This window comes from Macaca fascicularis, chromosome 4 (assembly GCF_037993035.2).
Source record: "Macaca fascicularis isolate 582-1 chromosome 4, T2T-MFA8v1.1".
NCBI lineage: Eukaryota > Metazoa > Chordata > Mammalia > Primates > Cercopithecidae > Macaca > Macaca fascicularis.
The window spans coordinates 62395145-62421742 of NC_088378.1; the positions used below are offsets into that span (position 1 = coordinate 62395145).

The 26598-nt window shown below is 39.0% G+C and overlaps 1 protein-coding gene across 1 annotated transcript in view; it reads left to right on the forward strand.

Moving 5' to 3' along the window:
- The window catches only part of OPRM1 (opioid receptor mu 1), an 89685-nt gene extending 81003 nt beyond the window's left edge, over positions 1-8682 (forward strand). Inside the window, exon 4 of the mRNA XM_074037306.1 lies at positions 6432-8682. Coding sequence (XP_073893407.1) covers positions 6432-6470 — 39 coding nt within the window. The 3' untranslated portion in view covers positions 6471-8682. The remainder of the gene's footprint in view (positions 1-6431) is intronic.
- Positions 8683-26598: the final 17916 nt, after the last annotated feature.

Consider the following 26598-nt stretch of genomic DNA (forward strand, 5'->3'; position numbering starts at 1 on the left):
CAAAATAAAAATATTAAACCAGCTTTCCTCCTGCGATGCACCTGGGCACACCACTTCACCTCTCAAGGTTATGTTTGCTTCCATAGATTGACAAAGTGGAAAAGATAATCTCTTCAATTTTCTTTAGTTCCAAAAGTGCAGGAAATACACACCAATCTTTGTGTGGATAAAGATTAAAAGTTCAACTTCAGTTTGAACCTTAAAAGCTTTTCAAACATTTAATTTTTTAAAATATGACCAAAAATAGCCCAAGGAAATTTGCTAATTTACTTCCTGAAAAAACTATAGTTTAAAAAAATTGTTGACAAAAATAGAAAACCGATAGCAGAAAATTGTGTATCCAACATATGTGTTGGATATCTATGTATCTAACATATGTGTCTAAGCATCGTATCTAATGTCAAATGTCAAATCTACTGACTGTACTGTGGTTACCACCAGAAAAGAAACCCAGCTTTGGAAAATGGTAGAGAGTTCCAAAACTGCAAAGGAGATATCTTAGCAAGCAAGCAGGTTGGTTTGTCACAATTCTGTGGGTGCTAGAAATAGACAGTGTGACTCAGTAGACCAGAGAAAACCACTTATTACTCACAGCACAGTAAACAGCACAAGTATCAGCATGCTAATGCCAGTTCCTTTGCCTTTGTGTCTTGTGATGTGACACAATGAACACAAATAGCTGCTACACATACGATGAGTTGCACAGCAGCTGAGGAGCTCAGAGATACGGGTTCAGTGTCTTTTGTAGCAAGCAGTGAACAAATTAATCCTCCTTCCCCAGGAGGCAGAGTCTCAAAATGCTGTGGTCCTCATGTGGTCAGGCAGTGAAGGTTGTTAATTGACTATATGACTAGCTGTAGAAACAACTCAGGGTGAGAAGATAATTAGATCTTGCAGTTCAGCTCAGTCAGTAAGAATGGGCAGGGTTGTTCAGTGGACGCCCTCTCCCAATAATTGACATTCAGCCTAGCACATTCTTGGCTGAACTTAAATTTTTATATGATTATGGCACCCCATCAGCAACTTGAATTAGATATATTGACAAGGACTAGGACCAAATCTGTTTCCACTTATTTCAGTCAATACTGGATTACGGCTATTGTCAACAGAATCCCATCGACGAGATGAGGTCAGTCTGTAGTATTGACCTCAACCATGCACTCCAGGATCCCAGACTCAACTAAACAAGTCACAGAGAAGAAATAGGTCAAATTTCAGAAAAGCACCTAGCTTCCTTTCTTACAGTATGCATGGATTGCTCCACCATACCGTGGATATTAATCCAAACACAACAGGAACAGTTGGCAACCATACAAATTCTCCCCCATGCAGCCAGCCTGTAGTCTAAGGTCAATCGATGACCCATTTACAATCAGGGAGTGAAGACCGACCTGTTGATGTTCTATGGTTTGTTCCATCTCGTTGGCTATGGTAGCTAAACTTAAGAATAGGGTCCTGACCTGTCTCTAAAATGTGGATGCTCTTGCTGGGTAACAGTACTCACCCTTCTGTATGGGAATAGAAAACCACATATCCCTCAGGCAGGATAGCCTTCTTTACCTAGGGAACTAACAAAGGGAATGAAATCCAAAGAGTGGTGCCATTGCCAATCATTGCAAGAACTCAAAGATGAACCAAATAGCAACCCCCACATGCGACAGTGGATGGATATCCTCTGGGCCACTCTCTCCCACATATGAACATATAACTTGATTTGGATCACCATGACCTTGGTTTGGTTAAGCTCCACGGGCAGGGTCACCAAGTAGTTGTCACCTGGACAGCCCTACATAGCATGACTCAAGGGCACTCGGTGTCAGGAGAAGCACATGAATCAGTAGGAGCTGTCTGAGTGGTTGCGCGGGTAAAAGGGTGATTCATCTGGGGGAGCTGTCTTTGATACACCAGGCACGGTAGAATAATTCTGGACCAAGCAGGCCAACAGGAGATTTTCTGATCCCACAGCACATGGATGAGGATGATAAATTCATCTGATAAATCCAGCAGTGGTACAGGTTGGCAGTCAGAGCTGCTGCTTGTCTCTGATGGACCAGCCTCTCATTTTGCCAAGTGAGAGATTGAGATTCAGAGACAAAAAGAGCATTCATTTTTCCCTCCTCTGAGCACCTCCAGGGTCTAAGGTGTCCTTTCCCCAATGAAGTGGGGAGTGGTGCCAGGGAAGCAGTGAGTCCAGAATGCTAAGGGGTACCTCCAGGTGGAGATTGTTTCCCTTTCCAGAAGCCTGGAGTTGAAAAGGGTCCCCTGGGTGGTCTGCTGCAACAACCTGCTACACTGACCCAAGTGTCACCTGCAGCTTAGGTCCCCAGCCATATATGGCAGACTTTCTAATCAACTTGTACATAGGACTCAACAGGAGGCATGCATAGGTAAGGCATGTATTATCCCTAAGATCTAAATAGTCCAATTAAGTGCCAGGCTTCCTTTCTCTTAGGAGAGCCATAGAGCAAAGAATATTTTATTTATAGTCTAGGATCAACTTTTGAGTCTTAGTCCACATTGTTTTGGAGATTTTGACTTGGGTAGCTGGTCCTGTATCTTATCAGAATTGAGAGCCTTTCTGGGCCTTCATGTGATTTAGCATTGGCTAATTTTATTGAGACCTTTCAATAGAATATCATCAACATAGTAAGCCCAATTTCTCTGCAAAAAAAAAAAAAAGAGAGAGAAAGAGAGAGAGGCTTGTCCCATGTTTTGACTCACCTACTGGCGATAAACAACAGGGAAATTCAAGTAGTACTGCAACAGCCCAGTGAACATGTTTTGGAGGGTCAGCCAGGGAAGGGGTCTTAATCTTTGGGTGCAAAAGGGATTGAGAAAAATACATGGCCAAAGTCCAAAATGGCACACCAGGTGCAATCACAGAGAATTGATTCATTTACAGTCACAATGTTTGTAACAGCCAGGACTATAATACCAACAAAATTCAGTTGGCAATGATCTACCACAAGCCTCCAGATTCCCATTAGCTTTTTTTCACTGGCCATACAAAGCTGTTACATTGAGATACTACATTTTTCATTAGTCACATTGTATTTAAGCCTTTGATCAAGGCTATGGTTTCCTTTTCTCCTTCTGGAATTCTGAATTTTTTTTTTTAAACTTAGAAGAGAACCAAAGCCAAGTTGTGTCCAGTTGTGCATGCATCCTTCTCTCCCTCTCTACAAAGGGCTCTTCCAAACAAAACAATCTCCCCTGGACATCATGAATATTTACAGAACAAGGATGTAAATTATCAATAGCAATTACACATTCAGCCCTGGGAGCCACAAAAGTAGTAGATAACAGGGCTCTAAACAGCCCTGCCCAGTGGATAGAGTTACTTCCTTTCCAATTTTTTTTTTTTTTTTTTTGTATCAAATCTGGGTAGTTAAATGTGTGGTCCTTACAAGAGAATGACCTCAAGAGAACTTAGTGCAATCCCTCAGGAGGACCTAGTACTTAGTCATTTGAGCATGGATATCAAAAAGCAACATAAGGCAGCACAGTGGCTCATGCTTGTAATCCCAGCCCTTTGGGAGGCTGAGATGGGTAGACCGCTTGAGCTCAGGAGTTCGAGACCAGCCTGGGCAACATGGTGAAACCCCGTCTCTACCAAAAATACAAAAATTAGCCTGGTGTGGTGTTGCATGTCTGTGGTCCCAGCTATATGGGAGACTGAGGTGGGAAATTGCTTGAGCCTGGGAGTGGAGGTTGAGGTGAGCTGAGATTGTACCACTGCACTCCAGCCTGGGTGACAGAGTGAGGCAAGAAAAGTAGTGGAGTCCTCTACCATGGAGGAAGAAACGCCATCTTAAAAATGCATTGGTCATGCTCTGGGTGAGGGTTTGTTGTCAAAGCTGTCATTCTGTCCAGGACAGAACAAGTCTAGGGCAGCTTCAGCCCTCAGGCCTTAAATAGATTCCTCCGTGGGATTTCATGAGATTTTATTCACTTAAGAAAACCTTCTTCACTTGGGCATGGTGCCTCATGCCTGTAATCCCACCACTTTTGGAGGCCAAGGCGTGTGGATCACTTGAGGTCAAGTGCTCAAGACTAGCCTGGTCAACATGGGAAACCCCGTCTCTACTAAAAATACAAAAATTAGCTGGGCATGGTGGCACATGCTTATAATTCCAGCTACTTGAGAGGCTGAAGCATAAGAATTGCTTGAATCTGGGAGGTGGAGGTTGCAATCAGGCAAGATCGTGCCACTGCACTCTAGCCTGGGTGACAGAATGAGACTCTGCCTCAAAAAAAGAAAAAAAAGGAAAGGAAGGGAAGAGAAGGGAAGGGAAGGGAAGGGAAGGGAAGGGAAGGGAAGGGAGGGGGAGGGGAGGGGAGGAAATGAAAGGAAAATCTTCTGGGATTGGCCATAATGTAGTCACTAAAACAGAAATCCAGGGTAGCAAACCTTATTGTGGGACATGATTCTGTCTAAATGACGTAATTTGCACAGTGTTTTAAAGTACAGGGTCCCACATGAGACAGCCTCAGTTCTGCATGCTCTAAGACATAACTTTCTTACTCCTTAATTACACCAGTGCAGCAGCCAAGTGTCGAACAGCCCCTCTGTCTGCTGATCAAAGCACCCCTGGACTTCTTTCCTTTCTCTCTCCCCATGGATCTGCATCTTAGTACTCTCTGTGGGAATACATTGCCCTTCAGGTGTATACAATTGTAACTTTCAACTTGACACAGTTGTGCTTTCCTCCCTAATGGGGCCCGGAATGTTCTCTCGGTCCTTTACCCTATAGGAGAGCAAACAGAAACCAGGGCAGCTTGTTGGATTTTATCCCTCACTTTTCAGCCTCCATCTATTGGCTCAACTCTTGTTCATCAACAGATAGGACAGAGGTGGACCACTCGCTGCCCACCTTCTGCACCATTTGGACCAGAATATTTGCTACCAGACCCAGGGAGTTCACAAATGTCCCTGAACCCAGCTTATGAGTTCTTGCCTTTTTATTCTTCCAAAAAGTTGTTGTCTGTCTTGGCACCCTGCACTTTGTGCCACTTTGGGAAGAATCTCAACCCCTTAGAAGATGGCAAGAAGTAACAGGATTCCAAAGGAGATGACTAAGCAAGCAAGTAGGTTGCTTTGCCACTCTATAGGTGCCAAAATTAGACAAAAGACTCAGACAATTGACTACTCACAGCACAGCAAACAGCAGAAGCTTTAGCGTAATAGTGCCAGTTTCCCTACTCCCAAATCCCACAAGGCAATACGATGGAACCAGATGGCAGTACACACATAGTGGGTCATATCACAGTTGAGGAACCCAGAGCTTAAGTCTCAGCACGTGGGGGAGCAATAAACCAACCTCCCCTAGGAGCAAGCAGCCACATTGTGGTCAGTGCTGTGGTCACCTGTGCCTACTTAATTGCCTGTGTGACCAGCTACAGAAACGATCAGAGTCAAAGGACAGTTAGACCTTACAATTTCTCAGGGTCAGCCAGGGTGTGCAGGGACACTTCTGGCCATGATGGACTGCCTCTCCCTAAAATGAGAATGGCCTGACCTATTCTTTATTATTAGAAAACATGTACTGAAATATTTAAGGGTAAAGCAACAAATGGTTTAAAAAAATGGGGTGTGTGTGTGAGAGAGAGAGAGAAACAGAGAGAGAGAGAAAGAGAAAGAGAGAGAGATAGAAAGAGAGATAAAGCAGATGGTAAAGCACATGGATAAAGCAAATTTACCAAAATAAAATTTTTTAAAAATGATCTTTTACCCTTTTACACTTATTATACAAACATCTGCTTTTCTCCTCAGCAATATTATAATGAATGATAGCAAAAATTATTTGTTAATTACAGAACTTGTTATATTTCCACAGTCCTCTTTCCTTACCTGAAAATACCAGGTCACATTTCCATGTGTCTGAGCAAATTTTGTTACTGTTCAACACATATGCCAGCTTTACAGTGGCGATCAGGTGGGGTGTAATTCAAATCAGTTACAGGAAAAAATATCATTAATTTTGAGAATTGGGTAAAAATAAAAATATCTTTATCTGGAAATAAAGAAGATCAGAAGTACTGAAAAAAGCATTGCTTTTCTTTCAAAATGTTGATCAAGTCATAAATGATTTGAGGCTAACGAGGGAGGAAGAGGGTAACAAAGAGGGAGAAAGAGTTTCGATTAGAAGGTATTTTTTCAAGGAAGGTATCAATAATATCTCTACAATGACTATACAGTTGTTTTCAGTAGTATACACAAATGAAGAGCATATTCATAATGAGCCAGAAGATTATTCAAAATGTCTGAAGAGATTGATTAATGTCTTGACATTTAAGAGAAACTGAAACTTGCAGGTGAAAGTATACGAGAAGGTCTTCAGTATAGTTCCTATGGGCAGAAGATGCTCAATAAATGTGTGCTGCAACCACATCTGAAATGTTCACTGTCTTTGCTCTTTCTCTCCTTTCAGCTAGAAAATCTGGAAGCAGAAACTGCTCCATTGCCCTAACAGGATCTCATGCCATTCCGACCTTCACCAAGCTTAGAAGCCACCATGTATGTGGAAGCAGGTTGCTTCAAGAATGTGTAGGAGGCTCTAATTCTCTAAGAAAGTGCCTGCTTTTAGGTCATCCAACCTCTTTCCTCTCTGGCCACTCTGCTCTGCACATTAGACGGACAGCCAAAGTAAGTGGAGCATTTGGAAGGAAAGGAGTATACCACACTGAGGAGTCCGGTTTGTGCAAGACAGCCAATGGAACCAAAACCCACTGTGGTATGTGAATTAAAGTCATCATAAAAGGTGACCCTTCTGTCTGTAATATTTTGTGTTCAAGCAAATATTTACGACCTCATCAAAGAAAAACCATCTTTTGTTAAGTTCACCATAGAAGCACATAAAGTAAATGCTACCTCTGATCAAAGCACCTTGAACGGAAGGTCCGAGTCTTTCTAGTGCTTTGCAAGGCAATGGATCCATTATTCTATCTTAGATCTTTAACGTTTACCTTAAAATTAGCATCTGGCTAAGGCATCATTTTCACCTCCATTTCTTGGTTTTGTATTGTTTGAAAAAATAACATCTCTTTCATCTAGCTCCATAACTGCAAGGGAAGAGATCAGCATGAAAGGTAATCTAAACCACAGTCATGTGTCAGCTGTAGAAAGGTTGATTCTCATGCACTGCAAATACTTCCAAAGAGTCATCATAGGGGATTTTTCATTCTTAGGCTTTCAGTGGTTTGTTCCCCAGTTTTAAATGTGCAATTTTCTTGCTCCTATTTAAGTGTTCACAAAAGGTAATAGTCAATGAGCTCATCACTTCATCCATGCAGGAAGTCAAGCATTAAAATGTACTCTTTATTTCTCACTGATTTCTCCATACCGCATGCTCCCCACATATTATTTTCTTTTTTTAACTCAGCTCAGAATCCTTATGCCTTTTGAATCAGTGTAATAAAATGGCAGATGTTTTTGTTGATTGCCAGAACAGTTTAAACTTTTTTTAAATAATAGATCCAATAAACATAATCTCAAGACAGACTCAAATGACCATATAAGGAAGTGTGTCATCTATTTTTCAATCCTGTGTAGCTACTTGGATGTGAAATATTAACAATGGCCCAAAAATATTTTCCTGAAGATTGTGTTTATATAATGTTACCACCAATATTTTGGTCTTTTTGATCTCTGCTAAATGTCAAGATTTCCTTTGTAAAGTGTCAATCTTCTAAATAGTTTCTCTAAGACAATTCTCCTCTTTGACTGATTTTCTTTGTTGTGAAACACAGTAGAGATTTGGCAATCACCCATTTTACTTGATCTAGGTAGACAGCCAAGTCAGATGGCTCATGCCGAGAAGCTCTCCATTTTGAACTTTTGTCAGCATTGATTAAACTAGTCAAATAACCCTTGTAGTTATCTATGAAGATACAAGTGAAAAACTAGGCTGCTGACTTCTGAGTATTCCTGAGTCTACAATCTGCCAGAAGACTCCATTGTAAAATTTGTATTTCTTCATCGATCTGACAAGGCACAAATATGTGCCAGATATCCAAAAGCGATGCTTCTAGAAAACAGCTGTCGGGATCAGAATAACTGAATTTACTCTCAGATCTATTGGCTATAGTTATGTGGACTCAACCCATCTCTCCAGTAGATGGGAAAAAACAAAAGCCAAAATAAGTGTTCTAATGTTTCCTTCTGATGAAGTTTCATGTTTGCTTATAATAATCTCCATTTCTCAAATATTATGTTCCATAATAGATATTATGTTTAATTTTTTGTTTTCTGACAAAAGTAGCTAAAACTAGGACCTTAAAAAGATTTAGAATGTTAAAAAAGTGTACTAGTTTGTATATATTTACATATATACACTACTAGAGCTTCCATAAGTAAAATGGATAATTCAAACAGAGTACAACGTAATATTTGTATGTAAATAACAGAGGAGGAAAATTCATGCTTTTCATGGGCTATGATGGTTTCTCTCAAGGGATGACATAGTATTGCTTTTGCTCATCAGGCTGTTTTTCGACAAACATTGTTTCTGCTTAATACCAGCTCCTAGTACGAATTATCTGGCAAGTTGTTGAGAGCAACTTTGCCTTCAAGTAGGACCTGATCTATCTTTTTCCACAAATGTCATGCATGTGAACAAGTTTCTTCCATGTCATCTTTGAGACTCTATGCAGAATACACAATAAAGGGGGTTATTTTTAAAATAAGACATTCTAAAGTAAATAATAAATAAGTGCATTGTCAACATTTTTCATTCAAAACCATTTTTTAATGTAAATTTGCTAGAACCACCTTGCAATTCCAAGGCAAGTAGAGACATAACAACCCCAACTCAACTAGATGGGCTAAGGTTTCTGATAAAATCTGAAGATAAAGAAAGTGGAATATTCTGCTTTTTTCTTCCTTCTAATTTTACCCTTGCCTAAGGATGTGATTTCTTTCTGGGTTGGTATCCCAGAAATGCAGACTATAGATATGGGGCGGAAGCTTTGCTTCTTCACCTGATCACTTGCTGTGGAATTTCTAGCTTATTCTGTCCCAAGCAGTTAGTGGTATTTTCTCTTTCAGTCTCCACTGTTATTTTGCTCCTTCATCCGTCTTTCCTTGCCAATCATTAGAAAGGGAAGAAGAGGAAAGAGATTTGGCTGGGGCAATTGTGAATCCCTAGGACCCTGCTATTAATGTCCCCATAGGAAGGCGCTATCTGTCCTCAGAAGGGGATTTGATCATACTTCTGTTTTAAGCCTCTAGCTGTAACATTGTAGACCCACCTTAACAGCTTGATGATGTTGAATAAAAGAGTATAGCGAAGAAGCTAAAATTTGAGCTTCAAGGTCATGCAAACCAACGTCTGAATACACTTTGAAATTTTTCGACTTTATGGTTTTGAGCAACATATTTAAGCTCTCCTAGCTTCAGTCTTCTCTTAAAACCGTGGATGATAATAGCAACCTTACTGAATTGTGGTTAAGATTAAGTGACATAATACATACAAAAAGTTTGGCCTACCAGGCAGCCAATGCTTCCTATGTGCAGTGAAAATTATAAATGAAAACTATCAGCACCAAAACAACAACAAGGGAAACTTGGGGAATTCACTGGGAACAATCTCTGCTCATCTTTGGCACTAAACCCTGAGAGAAATCTCCTTGAGAAGGCAGGAAGCCCCTTAAGGGGAGCCTTCTGTGATAGAATGGCATCCCAATGGGGCTGTCAGAAGGAGAACTCCTAATCTGGCCATTTGAGACACTTCTCAACATTGAAATAGACAGTTGCAGTTTTAAAATAAACTCTTCTAAGACACAGCTATGAGTAGGTAAGAGAGCATTCATTTCCTTCAATAATATGACTATGTTGATAAAACTGATATCCATTCACTTGCAAATTTTATTACTGAAAAAGTCTCACTTAGCTCATTTAATATTACCCAAAAGATGCTAGCAAATTCTGTTTCCCACATTATCACAGCATGCCCTTTACATCTCAGGATCCAGGCAAAAGTTGAAATTCAGAAACATAGATATGAAATGTAGCTAAGATACAAAGAAAATACCTCTGCAAAGATTCTGACCACATTTAACAGAAAGTCCCCAAACCATTCAAAGTCTTTACTTAAGTCTATTTTTATGTTTAAAAGCTAAAAACAAGATATTTTTGATAATGCTTCAATTAAATGTTTTATCTAAATATGTGGAAATGATAAGATGCATACTGCATCTCTCATATAATAAAGATAATCAGTTTTATATGGACATATTCTCCATCTACTGGCAATTACCAAGATAAGATGGCACTAGAAATTTTTCTCCAGCTTATGCCATGAATACTGCAGAAGCTGATACTATCCGTTGTGTTTTTACAAATTCTAGAGGGTTCTAGCCAAAGCAACCTAAGAATAGGACATGGTAGCTTAAGTTTCTCAGCTCCTCAACTGGCCACACACACCTAAGTTGTGGTTGTACAATTCTTGAGGTCAATCAGAACCAAAAAAAAACTGCTGCTGGAAGAAATATTATCCTCTTCATAGAAATATCCACCAACAGAAAATTGGTTTCTCAAGGAATCCCTACTGTCATTGTAGAAATATCAAGATTCTTGCCTGGATTCTCAACATAATTCTTTACTCACTGGCCTATTGCTTGGGCTCAGGAGAAGAGTAAGAACATAAAAGTTCATAAATGCCTGGGCCACTACAACTCTAACCACTGTGTTTCCCCCGGTTTGGTATGGTTCAGGATCCACAGTCATAGAACAGGGCATGCAGACTGCATTTAAGACCACTGCAAGTAGAGTCTAAGGCAAAAGTCAATTAAAGAGTCCAACTCTTGGACATCCATTTAAGAGCCATTTAATCCATTTAATTACAAATAATTTCAACTCATAGTCAATGTTCTTCACTATCATCAAAATATAAAAAGTACAAGGAATTGTGTACATTACAAACTGCTCCAGAAGCAAAACCAAATGTAGATAGCTTTGTGAGCTGCATTGTGTGGCAAATGTTCAACCTTTTGTTATGCAATACCACCCATATTGAGTACCATTCTTAAAACAGTAGACAGATGAGTCAAGTTCAATTTAATGCAAACAATATTATTGTGTCCTAAGCACTTCTGTTACTGGAAAGGGATCTGATAGAAACCCCAAAAGAAGATTCTTGGACCTCATGCAAGAAAGAATTCAGGGGAGTCCATAGAGTAAAGTGAAAGTGAAACAGGTCAGGATCAATGGTCTTGTTGTCAAAGGTGTTATCTGAGCTCACTGTCTCAAAACCAAGAAAATTAAGGAGCATGGACACAAAGGGTGAGGTTGGAGCAAAAGTTTAATAAGCAGAAGAGAAAAGCTCTCTCTAGCAGAGATGGGAGCCCAAGTGGGTTGCTGTTTTTACAGCTGAATCCAAAAGCTTTCGTAAGAAACTCCTCTCATCTCTGTAGCTATTTGAGTAACTTCTCTTATCCGAAAAGCTGTCTGTATAACTGCCTCTATCTGTGCAGCTATGGGATGTCTCTAGGCAAGCACAAAGCATAGCTTCTCTTGTTGTATAACTGTGGGTTTGTTTTAAGTAAGCCCCTTTTCCTCCCTGTGGAAGTTCCCACAGAGCAGAAAAAAGCAGGAAACTTTTTCCTGGGAGCCCACTAATCACACAGTGAACAAAAGGCTTCTGTGCTGGGCCTTACTTTCTAAGAGTGCAGCAGTTACAGTCTGAGTTTTCCCCAGGCTGCTCCATTTTTGCCTGTAGCTATGATTTTTCAGGCAGGCTGCTTCTCCAAGGACTAGTCTTAGCTGTCTACCTAACTGATTTGTCCTTTTTTCTCCCTCAAAAGCAAGTTTATTAGGAAAGTAAAGGAATAAAGAATGGCTACTCTGTAGGCAGTGTAGTGCCAAGGGCTACTGGTTGGCTATTTTTGCGGTTATTTCTTGATTATACGCTAAACAAGGGGTGGATTGTTCATGAGTTTTCTGGGAAAGGAGTGGGCAATTCCCAGAACTGAAGTTTCTTCCTCTTTTAAGACCATATAGGGCAACTTCCTGACATTGCCATGGCATTTGTAAACTGTCATGATACTGGTGGGAATGCTTCTTTAGCATGCTAATGCAATATAATTAGCGTATAATGAGCAGTGAGGACAATCAGAGGCAACTTTCATTGCCATCTTGGTTTTGGTGGGGTTTGGCCGGCTTCTTTACCACATCCTTTCATCAGTAAGGTCTTTGTGACCTGTACCTTGTGCCAACCTCCTATGTCTTCCTGTGACTTAGAATGCCTAACCTCCTGTGAATGCAGCCCAGTAGGTCTCAGCCTTATTTTACCCAGCCCCTATTCAAGATGGAGTCGCTCTGGTTCAAACACCTCTGACACTTGAATTACAAATATAAGGACCGTTGACACTGAGATTTTAAGGGACGAAAAGTAGATTGACAGTGGACTAAAGGTACTTTTGTAACAGGGTACTTTCCACACAATATTGAATAAATGCAGTGTATACATTTGTAAAGGAATTTTAAGAGCTCAGAAATCATTAAAATTAAATTTATCAATTTTTGAAAGCATCTTCTGACTCAAATATATGAAAAGATTATTCTAGACCCTAGGCAGATATTCAGAGAAAGATCAATTTTCTATGAGTTTTTCCCATCATGCATTTTATGCAAATATAATAATATACTTTTTCAACTCACTTTGCATTTCCTGTTACCTTGTACTGAGAACTTCATTGAAACCTGCACTTGAAATCACACCTAAACTTTAAAAAATTACAAAAGAAGTGGTTTTCCACAGGTATGGAGTGGGATGTTAGAGCTCTAGACATTAATTCCTAGGAATCGCATACCTACGGAAAACAATCCTCTCATCTCCTGTGACACAAGGGATGAGACCTTCCTTTTTGTCTCAGACTCAAAAAACAGTAAGTATTTAATCCATTTGCATCCAAAAGTACTTCATATGCTTGAAACTAAAGTAAAACTTTATTGCAATACATTAATATGCTCCTAGAACATACTACTGGGTCTCAGACAATACAGAAAGTTTATTGTTTATTTGGGAAGAGCAAGGTAAGAATCAAGTTGAAATAATAGAGGGCAAGGAAAAAAGATGAAAGCTTACTCCTGTTAACCATTCTACCATTGGAATGATTTGCCAACACACCTTGCTGCTACTTAGAGAAAGTAGTTCACCTCACTACCTTTTATCCAAAGAAATTATCTCTAAAAACACTCAGACATTTTGTAGAGCAAGTAGCAGTCTATTCAAAGTTGCAGTTTCTGTAGAATCTCTCAGACCAGGTACAGGACCGACCAAAGGCCACAGCCAAGCACAAGCAGCTACACTAGACAGTCTTACAGCTCCGTGTTTCAGGAAAACTTCTGTCCTGTGGGAGCAACACAAAACTATACCAGTTTTTTGTTAGTGTAAAAATTGCCCAATATTAACCAGAGCAGCCCAAAATGTTTCAGGGTAAGAGTAGATATATTCATATTTTTCAGATGATGTATCTTCATTTTTGATTTTGAAAGAACAGTAATATTAATTATATCCCATGTAGGGGGCTACTGACAATTTCAATGGCACCTGAATTTGCCTCTATCATACATCTCAATGATTTATTGTCATCCAAAGCTATTTCATGAATCAAATATAGTTTTCTACCTGCCCCACAATTGTGTACATAAAACCTAAACCTCTTAAGCAATAAACCTCTTTCATTACACAGGTTTAGATTCGGAGTTTTGTTGCTTAAGTTCCAACTAAAAGTATTACATTCTTAGCATAAGCATACTCATAAGAAAAAATAAGCATTTGTTTTAGGTTATAAAGAGAGAGCACAGAGGCCCTTTGAGACAGTGGGGAAAATTCATCTTCCTATTGTCACAAACACCGTAATAGGAAAGTTTAGCAACAAAAACTTTCCAGAGAAAGGTGGTTTCCAATATTACCTACAACTTCCTTTGCAATCTGATTTTTGAAAGGACCTAAAAGTTGAAAGCAGGCTATCACATCCCACTTGCTTTCAAGTCTCTTAAACTTACGCTCTTTTGCTTCAAATGCATAAATATTTTATTTAAGTTTGCATTGTCCAATGAGGCTAGAACTGTTTCAATAAATACACAAGGTTACAAAATACCAAATGGAAATGAGAGAAGTGATATAAACCACAGAAGATGTAGGAGAAGAGAAAAAAGAGGAAATAAAGGAGACAACTGATTTCCTAAGAGTCTGGGTAAAACTGAACATAGCCATATTCACTGAACAACATGAGTGAGTTTCATTAATTTAAGCACAGCAAAACTGCTTTAATTAACAAGACCAGAGAGAAGGGAGAGGAGATTACATTTGCGTGACATAATGGTTGTGATTTCACTGTCCAAGAGGACAAAGACAAAGAAGCTCTGGGAAGGAGAATAACTATTATTTTCCCCTATTTCAAGAAGGGCAGAAGTGTCCCAACACTACCCAATATTTGCAAAATTCAAATGGCTTATAGGCTCTCCTTCCCTGGTTCCCTTAGGAGCTGGGTTTCTGGGTTGCAGAAGTGCTTTTCATAGTCTGTATCTGGTTGTGGTGGCAATGTCACCACCCTACACTGCTGTAACACCGAAACAACCAAGCCTAGAATCAGCTGGTGACTCTTTTCATCTTCAGGGTAGATTTGGCTACCAAGGTTGTTCACTGCTCTGTGATAGGAAGGCTCAATGACAGGTGTACAGCCTTCAGTAAAGTCTCAAAGGTTCTCCCAGCAGAGGTAAACATGTGGGTCCTGCTGGTGACATATTAGACTTCTTACTTTCCCCAAATAAAAAAGTGCCGACTGGGTGTGGTGGATCACGCCTGTAATTCCAGCACTTCTGGAAGGCTGAGGAGGGCAGAACTTGTGTTACAAGGTCAGGAGATCAAGACCATCCTGGCCAATATGGTAAAACCCCATCTCTACTAAAAATACAGAATTAGCCAAGCGTGGTGGTGCACGCCTGTAATCCCAGCTAGTCAGGAGGCTGAGGCAGGAGAATTGCTTGAACTGGGGAGGAGGAAGTTGCAGTGAGCCGAGATTGCGGCATTGCACTCCAGGCTGGCCAACAGAACGACGCTGTCTCAAAAAAAAAAAAAAAAGAGTGCCACATGCCATGCTATGTGCCCAAAGTTTCCATCGCACAATGCAACCTTGAGATGCAGTATTAAATTCTACACTTTTCCTACCATAGTGATACATGTGGCTTCTCTTTGCTGTGTTCTGAGATGTCATGCTTTGAAATCAGTGGCCATGATCATCTAAGGATTCCGCCAGAGATGTCCAAAAGAAGAGGTTTCATTTATAAAGTGAATTTGAATAAAATGGCCAGTTAGGTGTTTTCAGAAACACCTATCCCCTACTTGCCTACCCTGTAAGGGTTTAGGGGTTTGGGGGGAGGTTTTGTTTGTTTTTTTTTTTGTTTGCGTTTTTTGTTGCCATTGCTTATTTGTTTGTTGTTGTGTTTAAAACTTTTTACTTGTCCCTGAAATGTTTGTCATCACACAGATATGCACTCAGGATGAGAACTACCAGACTAGATTAGGAGGTCCACACCACCAGTTAACATGTATCTGTGCTCATGTTTTGACATTGCGGTGGGCCAGCTACAAACCTCCCCACCCCTCGCTTTCACTAAATAACAACTCTCTTCTCTCCATCATTTTGACTTAGAACCAGTCAGAATTCAATCTCCAATATCCTGACTAGCACAAGAAATCCATGGGTTGATTCTTGTTCTCCTGCATCTCTGCAGGTGGCAAACCTGATTCCTAATGCCTGTTCCTGCCTCTGCAGGGGTCCATTCAGAAAACAGGAAAATAACAAGGGCTTCCTATAATTCTCTTTGGCTGTAATACAATTTGTTCCTGTCTGCCCCCAGGCTCACCCAGTGCTCTGTCTCAGTGGGGAGCTGTAACTGATCACTGCTGTATTAACTCAAAACTCATTTGCTTTACGGAAATTCATGGCCCTTATTTCTCAAGGGACCAGAGAAAACCAATAGGCCTACTTCCCAGCAGAGTATTTTCCATGCAAGCTACTGCAGCTGTATAAATTAGGTTCAAATAACAGAGCATTTCCAGGATTTATAAATTCAGTATTACAAATAGTAATCTGGCAAGTGTTCTCAGGATCCCCTTGCTACCTGTAAATCAATCATTTAACTTCCGCATGGACTGGGGGAAAATAATAAGAAGAAAAACTGGTGTTTACCTGAAGAGCTGCCCAGCGATTTGTGTGTTTTCTTAATAAACTTTACCCATGTATTAGAAGAATAAAATGAGGATGGAGTTAATTCTGACTACGGGATTCCTTTTTCACTTTTATAATGAACTCCTTCTTTCTAACTAAATCTTATCATAACCAAATCTATACACCAAATTATTTAATACAATTCCTAATAATGGCTGAAGGACCATTTATTTGAAGCAATGTTCACCACAGCAAAATTCCAGTGAAGGCTAAGAACTGGGACAGTCCATTGAGGCTCCTTGTGCCAGGATGTAGGTTGCCCCATGAATGTGCACATGCATATTAAAATACGCGCACCTCTTTTAAGTCTTGTTTTTCTCATAGTAAGGTTGAAACTCACAGTAGGAAATTGAGAGATCAGTTTGGTGACTGTTTTCGTATTGATCTTGAAGACAGTTGAAGCAATCATGCAGGTTGTTCTCGAACTAGCTGGTTTACCACAGAGACAGCTGGAGACTGAGCAAATAAAGACATCATTGAGGAAAAAGGCTACCTTATACCTCATGCAGAGCTGAGGCTCTGATAAATGGGAACTGCCAGATAATAGCTATGCTGTTTCGGACATAAATTTAAAAACTAGAATTGTTCCTTCTAGCTCTGTTTTTGCATAGTGGACAGAGATCTTTGTAAAAAAATAGGAAATTAATGTTAAATCGGATCTGTAAACATAAGTCAGTTTGGCTCTATTGTGTCAAAAGAGAATAGGAGTTTTAACTTATATCTGTGTTTTGTTAATATTTTGAAGTATAGGAACCTCATGTCAGCCTCATATATGATTGGAGACTTCCACATAATTGAGTTTTAGTGAGCACTGTTACAAAAAATCATAATGGAAAAACTAAAATGTCAATAATAATTTCAGATGTGTGTTTTAGTTCTCATAAGAACGTCTACATTCATTTGAAAAATAGTTCTATATCTATTCTTGAAACATATTTCTTTAGTTCAAGGTCTGATGAGCTCCCAGACTGCTGGGGATTGCTCTGCAGCCTCTCAAGCTTTTGAAGACACCTGTGATTTTTTTAAATGGCTGGTTTGGTTGAAGTTTCTCTTATCAGTCAGGCACTTTGCATTTTAAGTGTACTTTGCCACCAACACCCCCCCAGCACACACACACACGCACACACACATACACACACGCATGCGCTCACACACACACACAACACAGTGAAATGGACCCGCGGGAATTATATGATAGCTGTAATCAAAATAAAATGCAATCAATACTAAAATACAATTTACCAAAAGCTTACCTTCTTATTTGAAAGTCCAGCATCAATAATTCACTTGCACTCTTGTTATTTACATTTGTACTCTGGAAGTAAACTTGAAAATTATAATTTGCTTTCAATTATACTTACTCTGTCTAAATCTTAATTTGAAATTTAAATTATTTTATCTCTACCCAACCATCGGTTTCATGGAAATGTTTAAATTTTCTTTTTTTTTTTTTTTTTTTTTTTGAGACGGAGTCTTGCTCTGTCGCCCAGGCTGGAGTGCAGTGCTCAATCACTGCTCCCTGCAATCTCAGCCTCCCAGGTTCATGCCATTCTCCTGCCTCAGCCTCCCGAGTGGCTGGGACTACAGGCACTTGCCATCACACCCAGCTAATTTTTTGTATTTTTGTAGAAACGGGGTTTCACCATGTTAGCCAGGATGGTCTCGATCGCCTGACCTCGTGATCCGCCTGCCTCTGCCTCCCAAAGTGTTGGGATTACAGGCATGAGCCATTGCGCCCGGCCGGAAATGTTTAAATTTTCATAAATCTTGAATCCATAAAATTCAATGCTACCATTTATAATTCAATACTCCTACCATAACAATTTCAGTGTTAGACATACCTATATGAATATTGGCCTATAAATCCCCATTAATTTAATAGGAATTAAGTTAGAAATACTAATATATATATTCCCTTTATATACTAATTGTATATCCATATAATGGCATTTTAGTACTTTATATGAAAGTATATTTGCCATTCCATGAAAATATATCTACCAATATAAATAGAATATATAAAGGGAATATATATACCAATATAAATAGGAATTTATATTGGCATATACATTTCCATTACTTTAAATGGGAATTAAAGAAAAAATGCCAGTTTTCACTGTCATCCTTCCCCTGGCAATACATTTCCTGAACTTTTACATACTTAAATAACCAATTCTGAAAATGTAAAACAATGAGTGATCTTATTGTTTTCATTTTATTATGTTATATGAAAAAAAGAAACCCTGCAAGGGCAGATTTATTTTTAAAAAATTGAAAAACTACTCTGTCAAACATAACACATAGAAAAGTTAAAAAATAAAAAAAAAGTAAGTCTAAACATTAGGTGCTCTGTCATTTGTCATTTTTTTTTATAACATTAATGACACATTTTTTGCTACCCAAATATAATTTCCACTATAAAATAAAATATGTCCTCCATGTTTTAAATTGCATTTGAAATTCAGGTAACTAATAACCGTTGGTTTTAAAAGATACCTATAATGTTTCCGTGGGGAAAAAAATCAAAATATTGTAAAGAATCTGAGTAAATGAGATCCTCTTATGGTTGATTCAATTCAGACATTTTAAACAGACTCCTGCCCACAAATTATTTTTTCTCTACAGGAATAGGAATGGCAACTGAATTGTTCCTTCTTTATTCTATAGCTTTAAGTCAAACCTAACATAAGCAATCAACTCTTCCACCCATTGTCCTCTTTCTAGCTGCTTGTGTTCCTGAGTCTGAAAGAGGGCAGAATTAATTCGTTTCCTTGACAGTGTTGGGGGTGAAATAAAAGCTAGACCCCTGCTGCTCTGCACGTGGATTCAGCTTCTTTGCCAGGGTGACATTTTAATTTACAGTAGTCCAGATACCTAAACAGGACATAGAAATGTCAACTGGTCGTATTAAAATAAAAAAGTCTAGAATAGTTTCTGTTTGACGGATTGTGTATCCAAGTAAATAAAAACACAATCACCTTTCAAAACATGGTATGAAATCCACAGTTGTGACAGTGAGCACGACGTGTTTTCTGTGTGTGTTTCGAAGCTCTTTCCCCACATCTGCTTTTCAAAAATATTTGCCTGGGAACCTGTATTTCACCTATATGACCCTGCCAGGAAAATAGAGACAAATACATATATTGTTTGTTGTGATAATGCACAAAAAGGAATGTTTTTTAAAAAAAAACACAACATTGTTTTCCTTTTGAAGGTCTGGGAGTTTTTCTTTTAAGTTTTTGGGTTTTTTTTTTTTTTCCTCTTCATTAGTGTGTTAGTTCCATCATCATGTCTGTTTACTATTGAAAAATAAAAATTTTAATTTACAGTAGAGACAAAGCTATTATTTCACATTTTATGCACATTTCCAGGTAGGACAGGATGATCAGATGTAGCTTTCAAAAGAACTACCTGCTAAATCATAACAGTCTCATGTGCAGATCAAAATGTCAACTAGTATATCAAAGAGTGAACAATTCACTAAATTATTTTTACATTACTCCTATTTGACTGTTTAAGATAGTTGTATGTAAAATATATAAATGTTTGCATTGTATTATTCTTGATGTACCAGCATACATAAACATATTAGGCTGTATTGTGAGTTTCCTGCATGTAATATGTAACGTGTAATTATATGTGATAAATAAAACCTAAAAATGATACAAATCTAGATTTTCTCTTGTCTTTCTCATTCTCACATAACTGACCCGTTTTAAAAGAATATTCCCCAAGTAAATGTTGCAATGTAGGTAAATAGCCTAAGAATCAGAGACAACTTTGATACTAAATAAATACTTCAAAATAAAGAAGTGAGCTTTCTCTCTTCATGAATTATTTCTTTTTTTTTTTTTTTTTTTTTTTTTTTTGACAGAGTTTTGCTCTTGTTGCCCAGGCTGGAGTGCAATGGCACGATCTTGGCTCACCACAACCTCAGCCTCCCAGGTTCAAGCGATTCTCATGCCTCAGCCTCCCGAGTAGCTGGAATTACAGGCATGCACCACCATGCCCGGCTAATTTTTTTGCATTTTTAGTAGAGACAGGGTTTCTCCATGTTGGTCAGGCTGATCTCGAACTCCTGACCTCAGGTGATCTGCCTGCCTCAGCCTCCCAAAGTGCTGGTATTACAGGCATGAGCCACCGTGCCCAGCCAAATTATTTCTATTTTTGTAACCAAAATGTCTCTAAACCTTGACAACTGTGACTTCTTAGGCTAGAATTCTAATCAAACCATACAGAGAAGAAAGATACCCACCATAAAGTCTATAGTTGAAAGTATAGGTAGCTAAATCCACTGATAGTCTACTTTTTTTGGTAATTTGCTCTTGATGTTTGAGCAGGAAAATTCTTTGCAAGAAACAAGAGTTTGATAAGGTGAAATTCAGAGCATACTCTGCGTTGTTAGGTACAATTTTCTGAAGTGGAAACGTCTCAACATGAAAACACTTTATGCTAAGAAAAAAAAAAAAAACACTGCATAACTTTAGATTGCCCATTGAAAAAAGTTATTTACGAGGGCTTTTTGAAAAGAAAAATCTATGTCCCAATATGTAAAAATTTCCTCTCTACATAGCATTACCAGATGTAAATTCCTGACACACAGTTTTTATCTTGTCCTTCTGCTCAAAAGCTTTGAATGGCGTCCTACTATCTAAAGATTAAAGTCCAGTCCCTTCCTATGGCATTCAAGGGCCTTCATATTTTGTGTGAACATGTCACAATTTATTCACGCATTTTGCTATCAATAGATAGACATTTGGGTCACCTCCAGTCTTAGGCGATCATAATGCTAGTGTGTAACATCTTCTGGTACACATATGCATGCATTTGTCTTAAGTATTTATCTAGAAATTGAATTGTTTGGCAAATAATACCAAATGGTTTTCTGAAGTGACTTTACCAGTTTACCCTCCTTCCAATAGTGTGTGAGAAAGTTCCGGTGCTACTCTTCCTGATCAATATATGATATTAGGCTGGGCACGATGGCTCATGCCTGTAATCCCAAAACTTTGCGGGGGACTGAGGTGGGATAGTCGCTGGAGGCCAGGAGTTTGAGACCAGGCTAGGAAATATTGTAAGACTCTGATCCCCACTGTCACCTCTACAGATAAAAAACAAAAAATTAGCCTGGCATGGTGGTGCACACCTATAGTCCCAGTTACTCAGGAGACTGAGGCAAAAGAATCACTTGAGCCCAGGAGTTTGAGTCTGCCGTGAGGTATGATCGATGCCACCGTACTCCAACCTGGGCAACAGAGTGAAACCCTGTCTCAAAAAATATATATATGTATATATTTTATATTTTCAGTTTATAACAATTTTAGCTATCTTAATGGTATGTAGTGACATCTTACTATGAGTATAACTTGCATTTTCTGATAGTAATCGTGCTGAACACCTTATCATATACTTAATAGCATTCGAGTTTTCTCTTTTATAAAGTGTTTATATAAACTTTTTACTTGCTTTTTATTGAGTTGTACATTATGTTCTATTGACTTGTAGTTCTTTCTATTTTCTGGATATAAATCTTTCATTGGATACACAGTCATGCATCACGTAACAAGGGGCATGTTCTGAGAAATATGTTAAGTGATTTCATTATTGTGTGAACATCACAGACTGTACTTATACAAACCTAGATAGTATAGCCCACTTCATACCTGGGCTATATGGTACAGCCTATTACTCCCAGGCTACAAAACTGTAAGGCATATTTCCATATTGAATACTGTAGGCAGCTGCAACACAATGGTATTTATATATCTAAACAGAGAAAATGTACAGCAAAAATGTGGTACTAGAATTGTCTATTCATGTCCTTTGCCCACTTTTTGATGAGATGATTTGTTTTTTCTTGCTGATTTGTTTGAGTTCTTTGTAGATTCTGGATATTAATCCTTTGTCAGATGCATGGTTTGCAAATATTTTCTCCCATTCTGTGGGTTGTCTGTTTACTTAAAAGATGCTATACAAACAGTCAACAAACATGAAAAAATGCTCAACATCACTAATTGTCAGGGAAATGCAAATTAAACCACAATGAGATACCACCTTACTCCTACAAGAATGGCGATAATTTAAAAATCAAAGAATAATAGATGTTGGTGTGAATGTGATGAAAAGGGAAGTCTTTTACACGCTGGTGGGAATGTAAACTAGTACCACCACTTTCAAAAACAGTATGGAGATTCCTTAAAGAATTAAAAGTGGAAATAGCATTCAATCCAGCAATCCCACCACTGGGTATCTACCCAAAGGAAAAGAAGTCATTATATGAAAAAGACACCTGCATGCATATGTTTATAGCAGCACAATTCACAATTGCAAAAATATGGAACCAACCTAAATGCTCATCAACCAACAAGTGGATAAAGAAAATGCAGCATATATATACCATGGAATACTACTCAGCCATAAAATGGAATGAAATAATGGCATTTGCAGCAACCTGAGTGGATCTGGAGGCCATTATTCTAAGTGAATTAACTCAGGAATGGAAAACAAAACATCCTATGTTCTCACTTATAAGTGGGAGCTAAGCTATGAGCATGCAAAGGCATGAGAATGACATAATGGACTTTGGGGACTCGGGGAAAAGTTGGAAGGAGTGAGGATAAAGGGCTATATTGGGTACAGTGACACTGCTCCGGTGACAAGTGCATCAAAAATCTCAGAAATCACCACTAAATAACTTATTCACGTAACCAAAAAGCACCTGTTCCCCAAAAACTATTGAAATAAAATAAAATAAAATTTTAAAAGTAACGATAAAACTAATGATAAAATAATTATAATACTTTTCCAAAAGTAAAATTTAATACTTGCAGAATAATTCTCACTTATTAAGGAAATAATTTTCTTGCTTGTATTCAATAAATTAAAGACAATAATAAAATGTGGGTTGGAAACGAAAAAAAATAGTGCTAGAATCTTATGGCACCACCGTTATAAGTGGTCTATCATTCGTTGAAACTTTGTTATGTAGTACATGACTGCATATATTGCAGTCTTTCATACTCCATGGCTTCAATTTTTACTCTTTTGAAGTTGGATTTGGATGAATGAAAGTTCTGGATTTTAATATAGTCTAATTTTCAATGATAGTGGTTTTTATGCCCTATTTAAGGACATTTTCGCCTACTACAAAGTAAAGAAGATATTCTCCTATGTTTGCTTCTAGAAGCTGTTACCTTTCACAATCTACAATCCATATGAAAATTGTTGCTAAATTAGGCACAATGTCCTCTGTAGTTTCCATATGGACATTCAATTGACCCAATACCTTTTCTTGAAAAGACTACTTTTCTCAAGTTCATTGTCATGTACCTGTGCCAGAATTCAGGCACCCCTATGTGTGTTGGTCTGTTTCTAACTGTTGAATTTATTCCATTGATCTGTCCACTCTGTTTTAGATACTGTGCATTTACAATGAGTCTTGATTATCTAGCGGCGTAAGTCCTCCAAGAGCTTCATTCTCAAGACTGACTGCTATTCTTGACCCTTTACATTTCTATATAAATTTTAGAACTAGCTTGTTCATTTCCACAGAAAAGGACAAAGGGATTTTGATAAAAATAAACTGTTGTCTGCTGGAAATGGCCTATGGTTTGGTTGACTGGGACATAGGGTTTGAAAACTGACCAATGGAAGAAGCTTTAAGTTTGGCTGAAAGCTTATTTTTAAAAAACTTTGGCTGTCATTTAAGGCGTATGCATTGTATTCACTGTACAGTGGGGAACCATCAGTGATCTTTAAGCACAGAAGTCAGATGATTAGATTTGTCTTTCTGAAAGATCACTAGGAGGTAATATCCGTGCCTAATTCCTGTCACCTAAATTCCCAGATATCTACTCTAAATATAGACTTATATTCATACCCAGGCGCTGGGAGATGAGTGATTCCTTCTGAAACCCCAAAGCAGAGAAGTTGTTTCGTGCCTAGCTTTGCGGGAGAGAGACCTCACCATGGGGTAGAGTAAACACAGCCAACCAGATACTTCTTTCTGATGCATCAATATTCAATCCAAGCTTCGGTGTGAGAGGCAGGAGAGTGCCCTCTCTGAAGTGGTTTATGTCTGCAAAGAAGACTTGTGATGTGCAAGAAGAGACCAGCAGATACAATGGCCCTGGTTCTTAAGCTGTGCCTGAATCACCCACTCTACACCTCACATCACCCCTTGCCCCCACTCTGATCCCCAGGCTGAAGCAGGGAACCCACTTAGCACTGACAGTGCTAGAAATATAATATATCCAGAAGTCATACTGAGGACCGTAAAACACAACAAAACAGCAACTTGTTAAAAGATATTCCACCAGGACTCAGACTCCTCACCCTCAAACTTCTGACCCAGATAGAAGGAGGGATCAGGCCAACGTGCAAATTGCAGATAGTTCTCTTCCAGAAACTGGCTAGCTGAGCAGCTAATTTAAAATTTCATATGCATTTTTTTTTTTAGAACAAGAGTCAAAGAAAACTACTATTTGAGAAGGGAAAATGAGAATAGTAGTTAACCCAGTTGTCAAAAATAGCTGACAGAAACTATCTATTTAAATTAGATTTCATTCTGGGAGAAGAAGATCTCAGAGCCCTTCTTTCATTCCCACCCATCACCTATGGGTTTCCCAGAGCCGGTCTGGTGGCCAAGCAAGACTTGGACCATTTCACTAAGTCAAATCTATAGCCCACATTCTAACAATGCTTTTTTTATTTCTTTTTTGCTGTATGTACTATGGAATTCATTAGAGGTGTCAGAATATGAGAACACATATCTTCCCTTATTAAGTCTATACACCCATACTAAAGAATATTGATATTTGACCAGGTGTGGTGGCTCACGCCTATAATCCCAGCACTTTGGGAGGCCGAGGCAGGTGAATCACCGGAGGTCAGGAGTTCAAGATCATCCTGGCCAACATGGCAACACCCCGTCTCTACTAAAAATATAAAAATTAGCCGGGCATGGTGGCAGGTGCCTGTAATCCCAGCTACTCAGGAGACTGAGGCAGGGAGAATCGCTTGAAACTGAGAGGTGGAGGTTGCAGTGAGCCAAGTTCATGCCTCTGCACTCCAGCCTGGATGACAGAGTAAGACTCCATCTCAAAAAAAAAAAAAAAAAAAAAAGATTGATATTCTGTCAACCATACCATAGCTTAATGTTGGTCCAGATCTAGGGGGAAACTTAGTTTTTTAACTCAATCTTCTTCCAGTGGCAGGCTCTCTGGCCAACTTGAAAAGGCCATGGTCAAGCCATGGTGTCCAACTTCTCAGAGGTACCTAGGCCTCATATCCAGGCATATAGAACCTCTTGGCCTTGGCCAAGTCTCCCGAGGAATGAAGGCAGTAACTATGGGCACCATTCGACATTTTCCTAGTACAACCTGGTACTCCCAGCAGTGCTGAAGCTGCTAGCTTCCCATTGAAACAAGACACGTGTTCTCTGAAAGGAAAGTATACTGAAAACATCAAGACAGAGAGAAAAAAAAATGAAAGCATTTCATATTTTATAGTCCCTAAAGAAGCATCGTAGGGAATATTAAACTCAAAACCTTGCTGGGCTTTACCTGTGTTGAGTATTTTTACCATTTTGACTTACACACAGAGAGAGAATCATTCTCTTGAGTGTGTAGCACCTATAAAGGCATGATTCAGCTCTGCCTCTAGGAAGGCTGAGACATCATATCCCAGAGAGACCTAGGTGATCACATGGAAATGGCTGAATACGAATTTGTTGGGTCCTGGCCATCATAAAGGCAAGAGAAGCTATAGCCAAGGGATCCCAGGCAATCCCCTACCTGTGTCACAGCCTGTCACTCATTCTGTTTTCCAGGGCTTCCATTTCTCCATCTCCCCATCACCACTCTCCTCCCCTCCCTGACTGCACCATGGTTTCATTCCAAGGCTAAATATTTAATACGAAGAATACTCTGCCCAAGGCAGAAGGAAAGAAGAAATAAGAGAAACTCCTATGAGAATGTGTGTATGATATTAGGCTATCCCTGACTCTTCTTGTAAAACAATGGTGCCCATTTCAACTGAATCATCTAGAAAGAGATGTCAGATATATCTAAGTGATTCTGTAGACTGAATCTCTCATACCCACCTGAGGGTCCCTCTCTAGAATGGCCAGGGGGATCTCATGTTCCACCTCATCCCTCAGCCCCTCAGTTTGGTTCCTGGGCCCTCTGCCTGCACTGGCCCAGCACCCCACAGACGGTGCCCAAGACACTGTCTGAAATTCAGGTACAACAAAAATATACATCTCCTTACGGTGCCCAAGACACTGTCTAAAATTCGGGTACAACAAAAATATACATTTCCTTTACTTCAAATACATGTGGAGAGTGGTGAAAACTGGCAGCT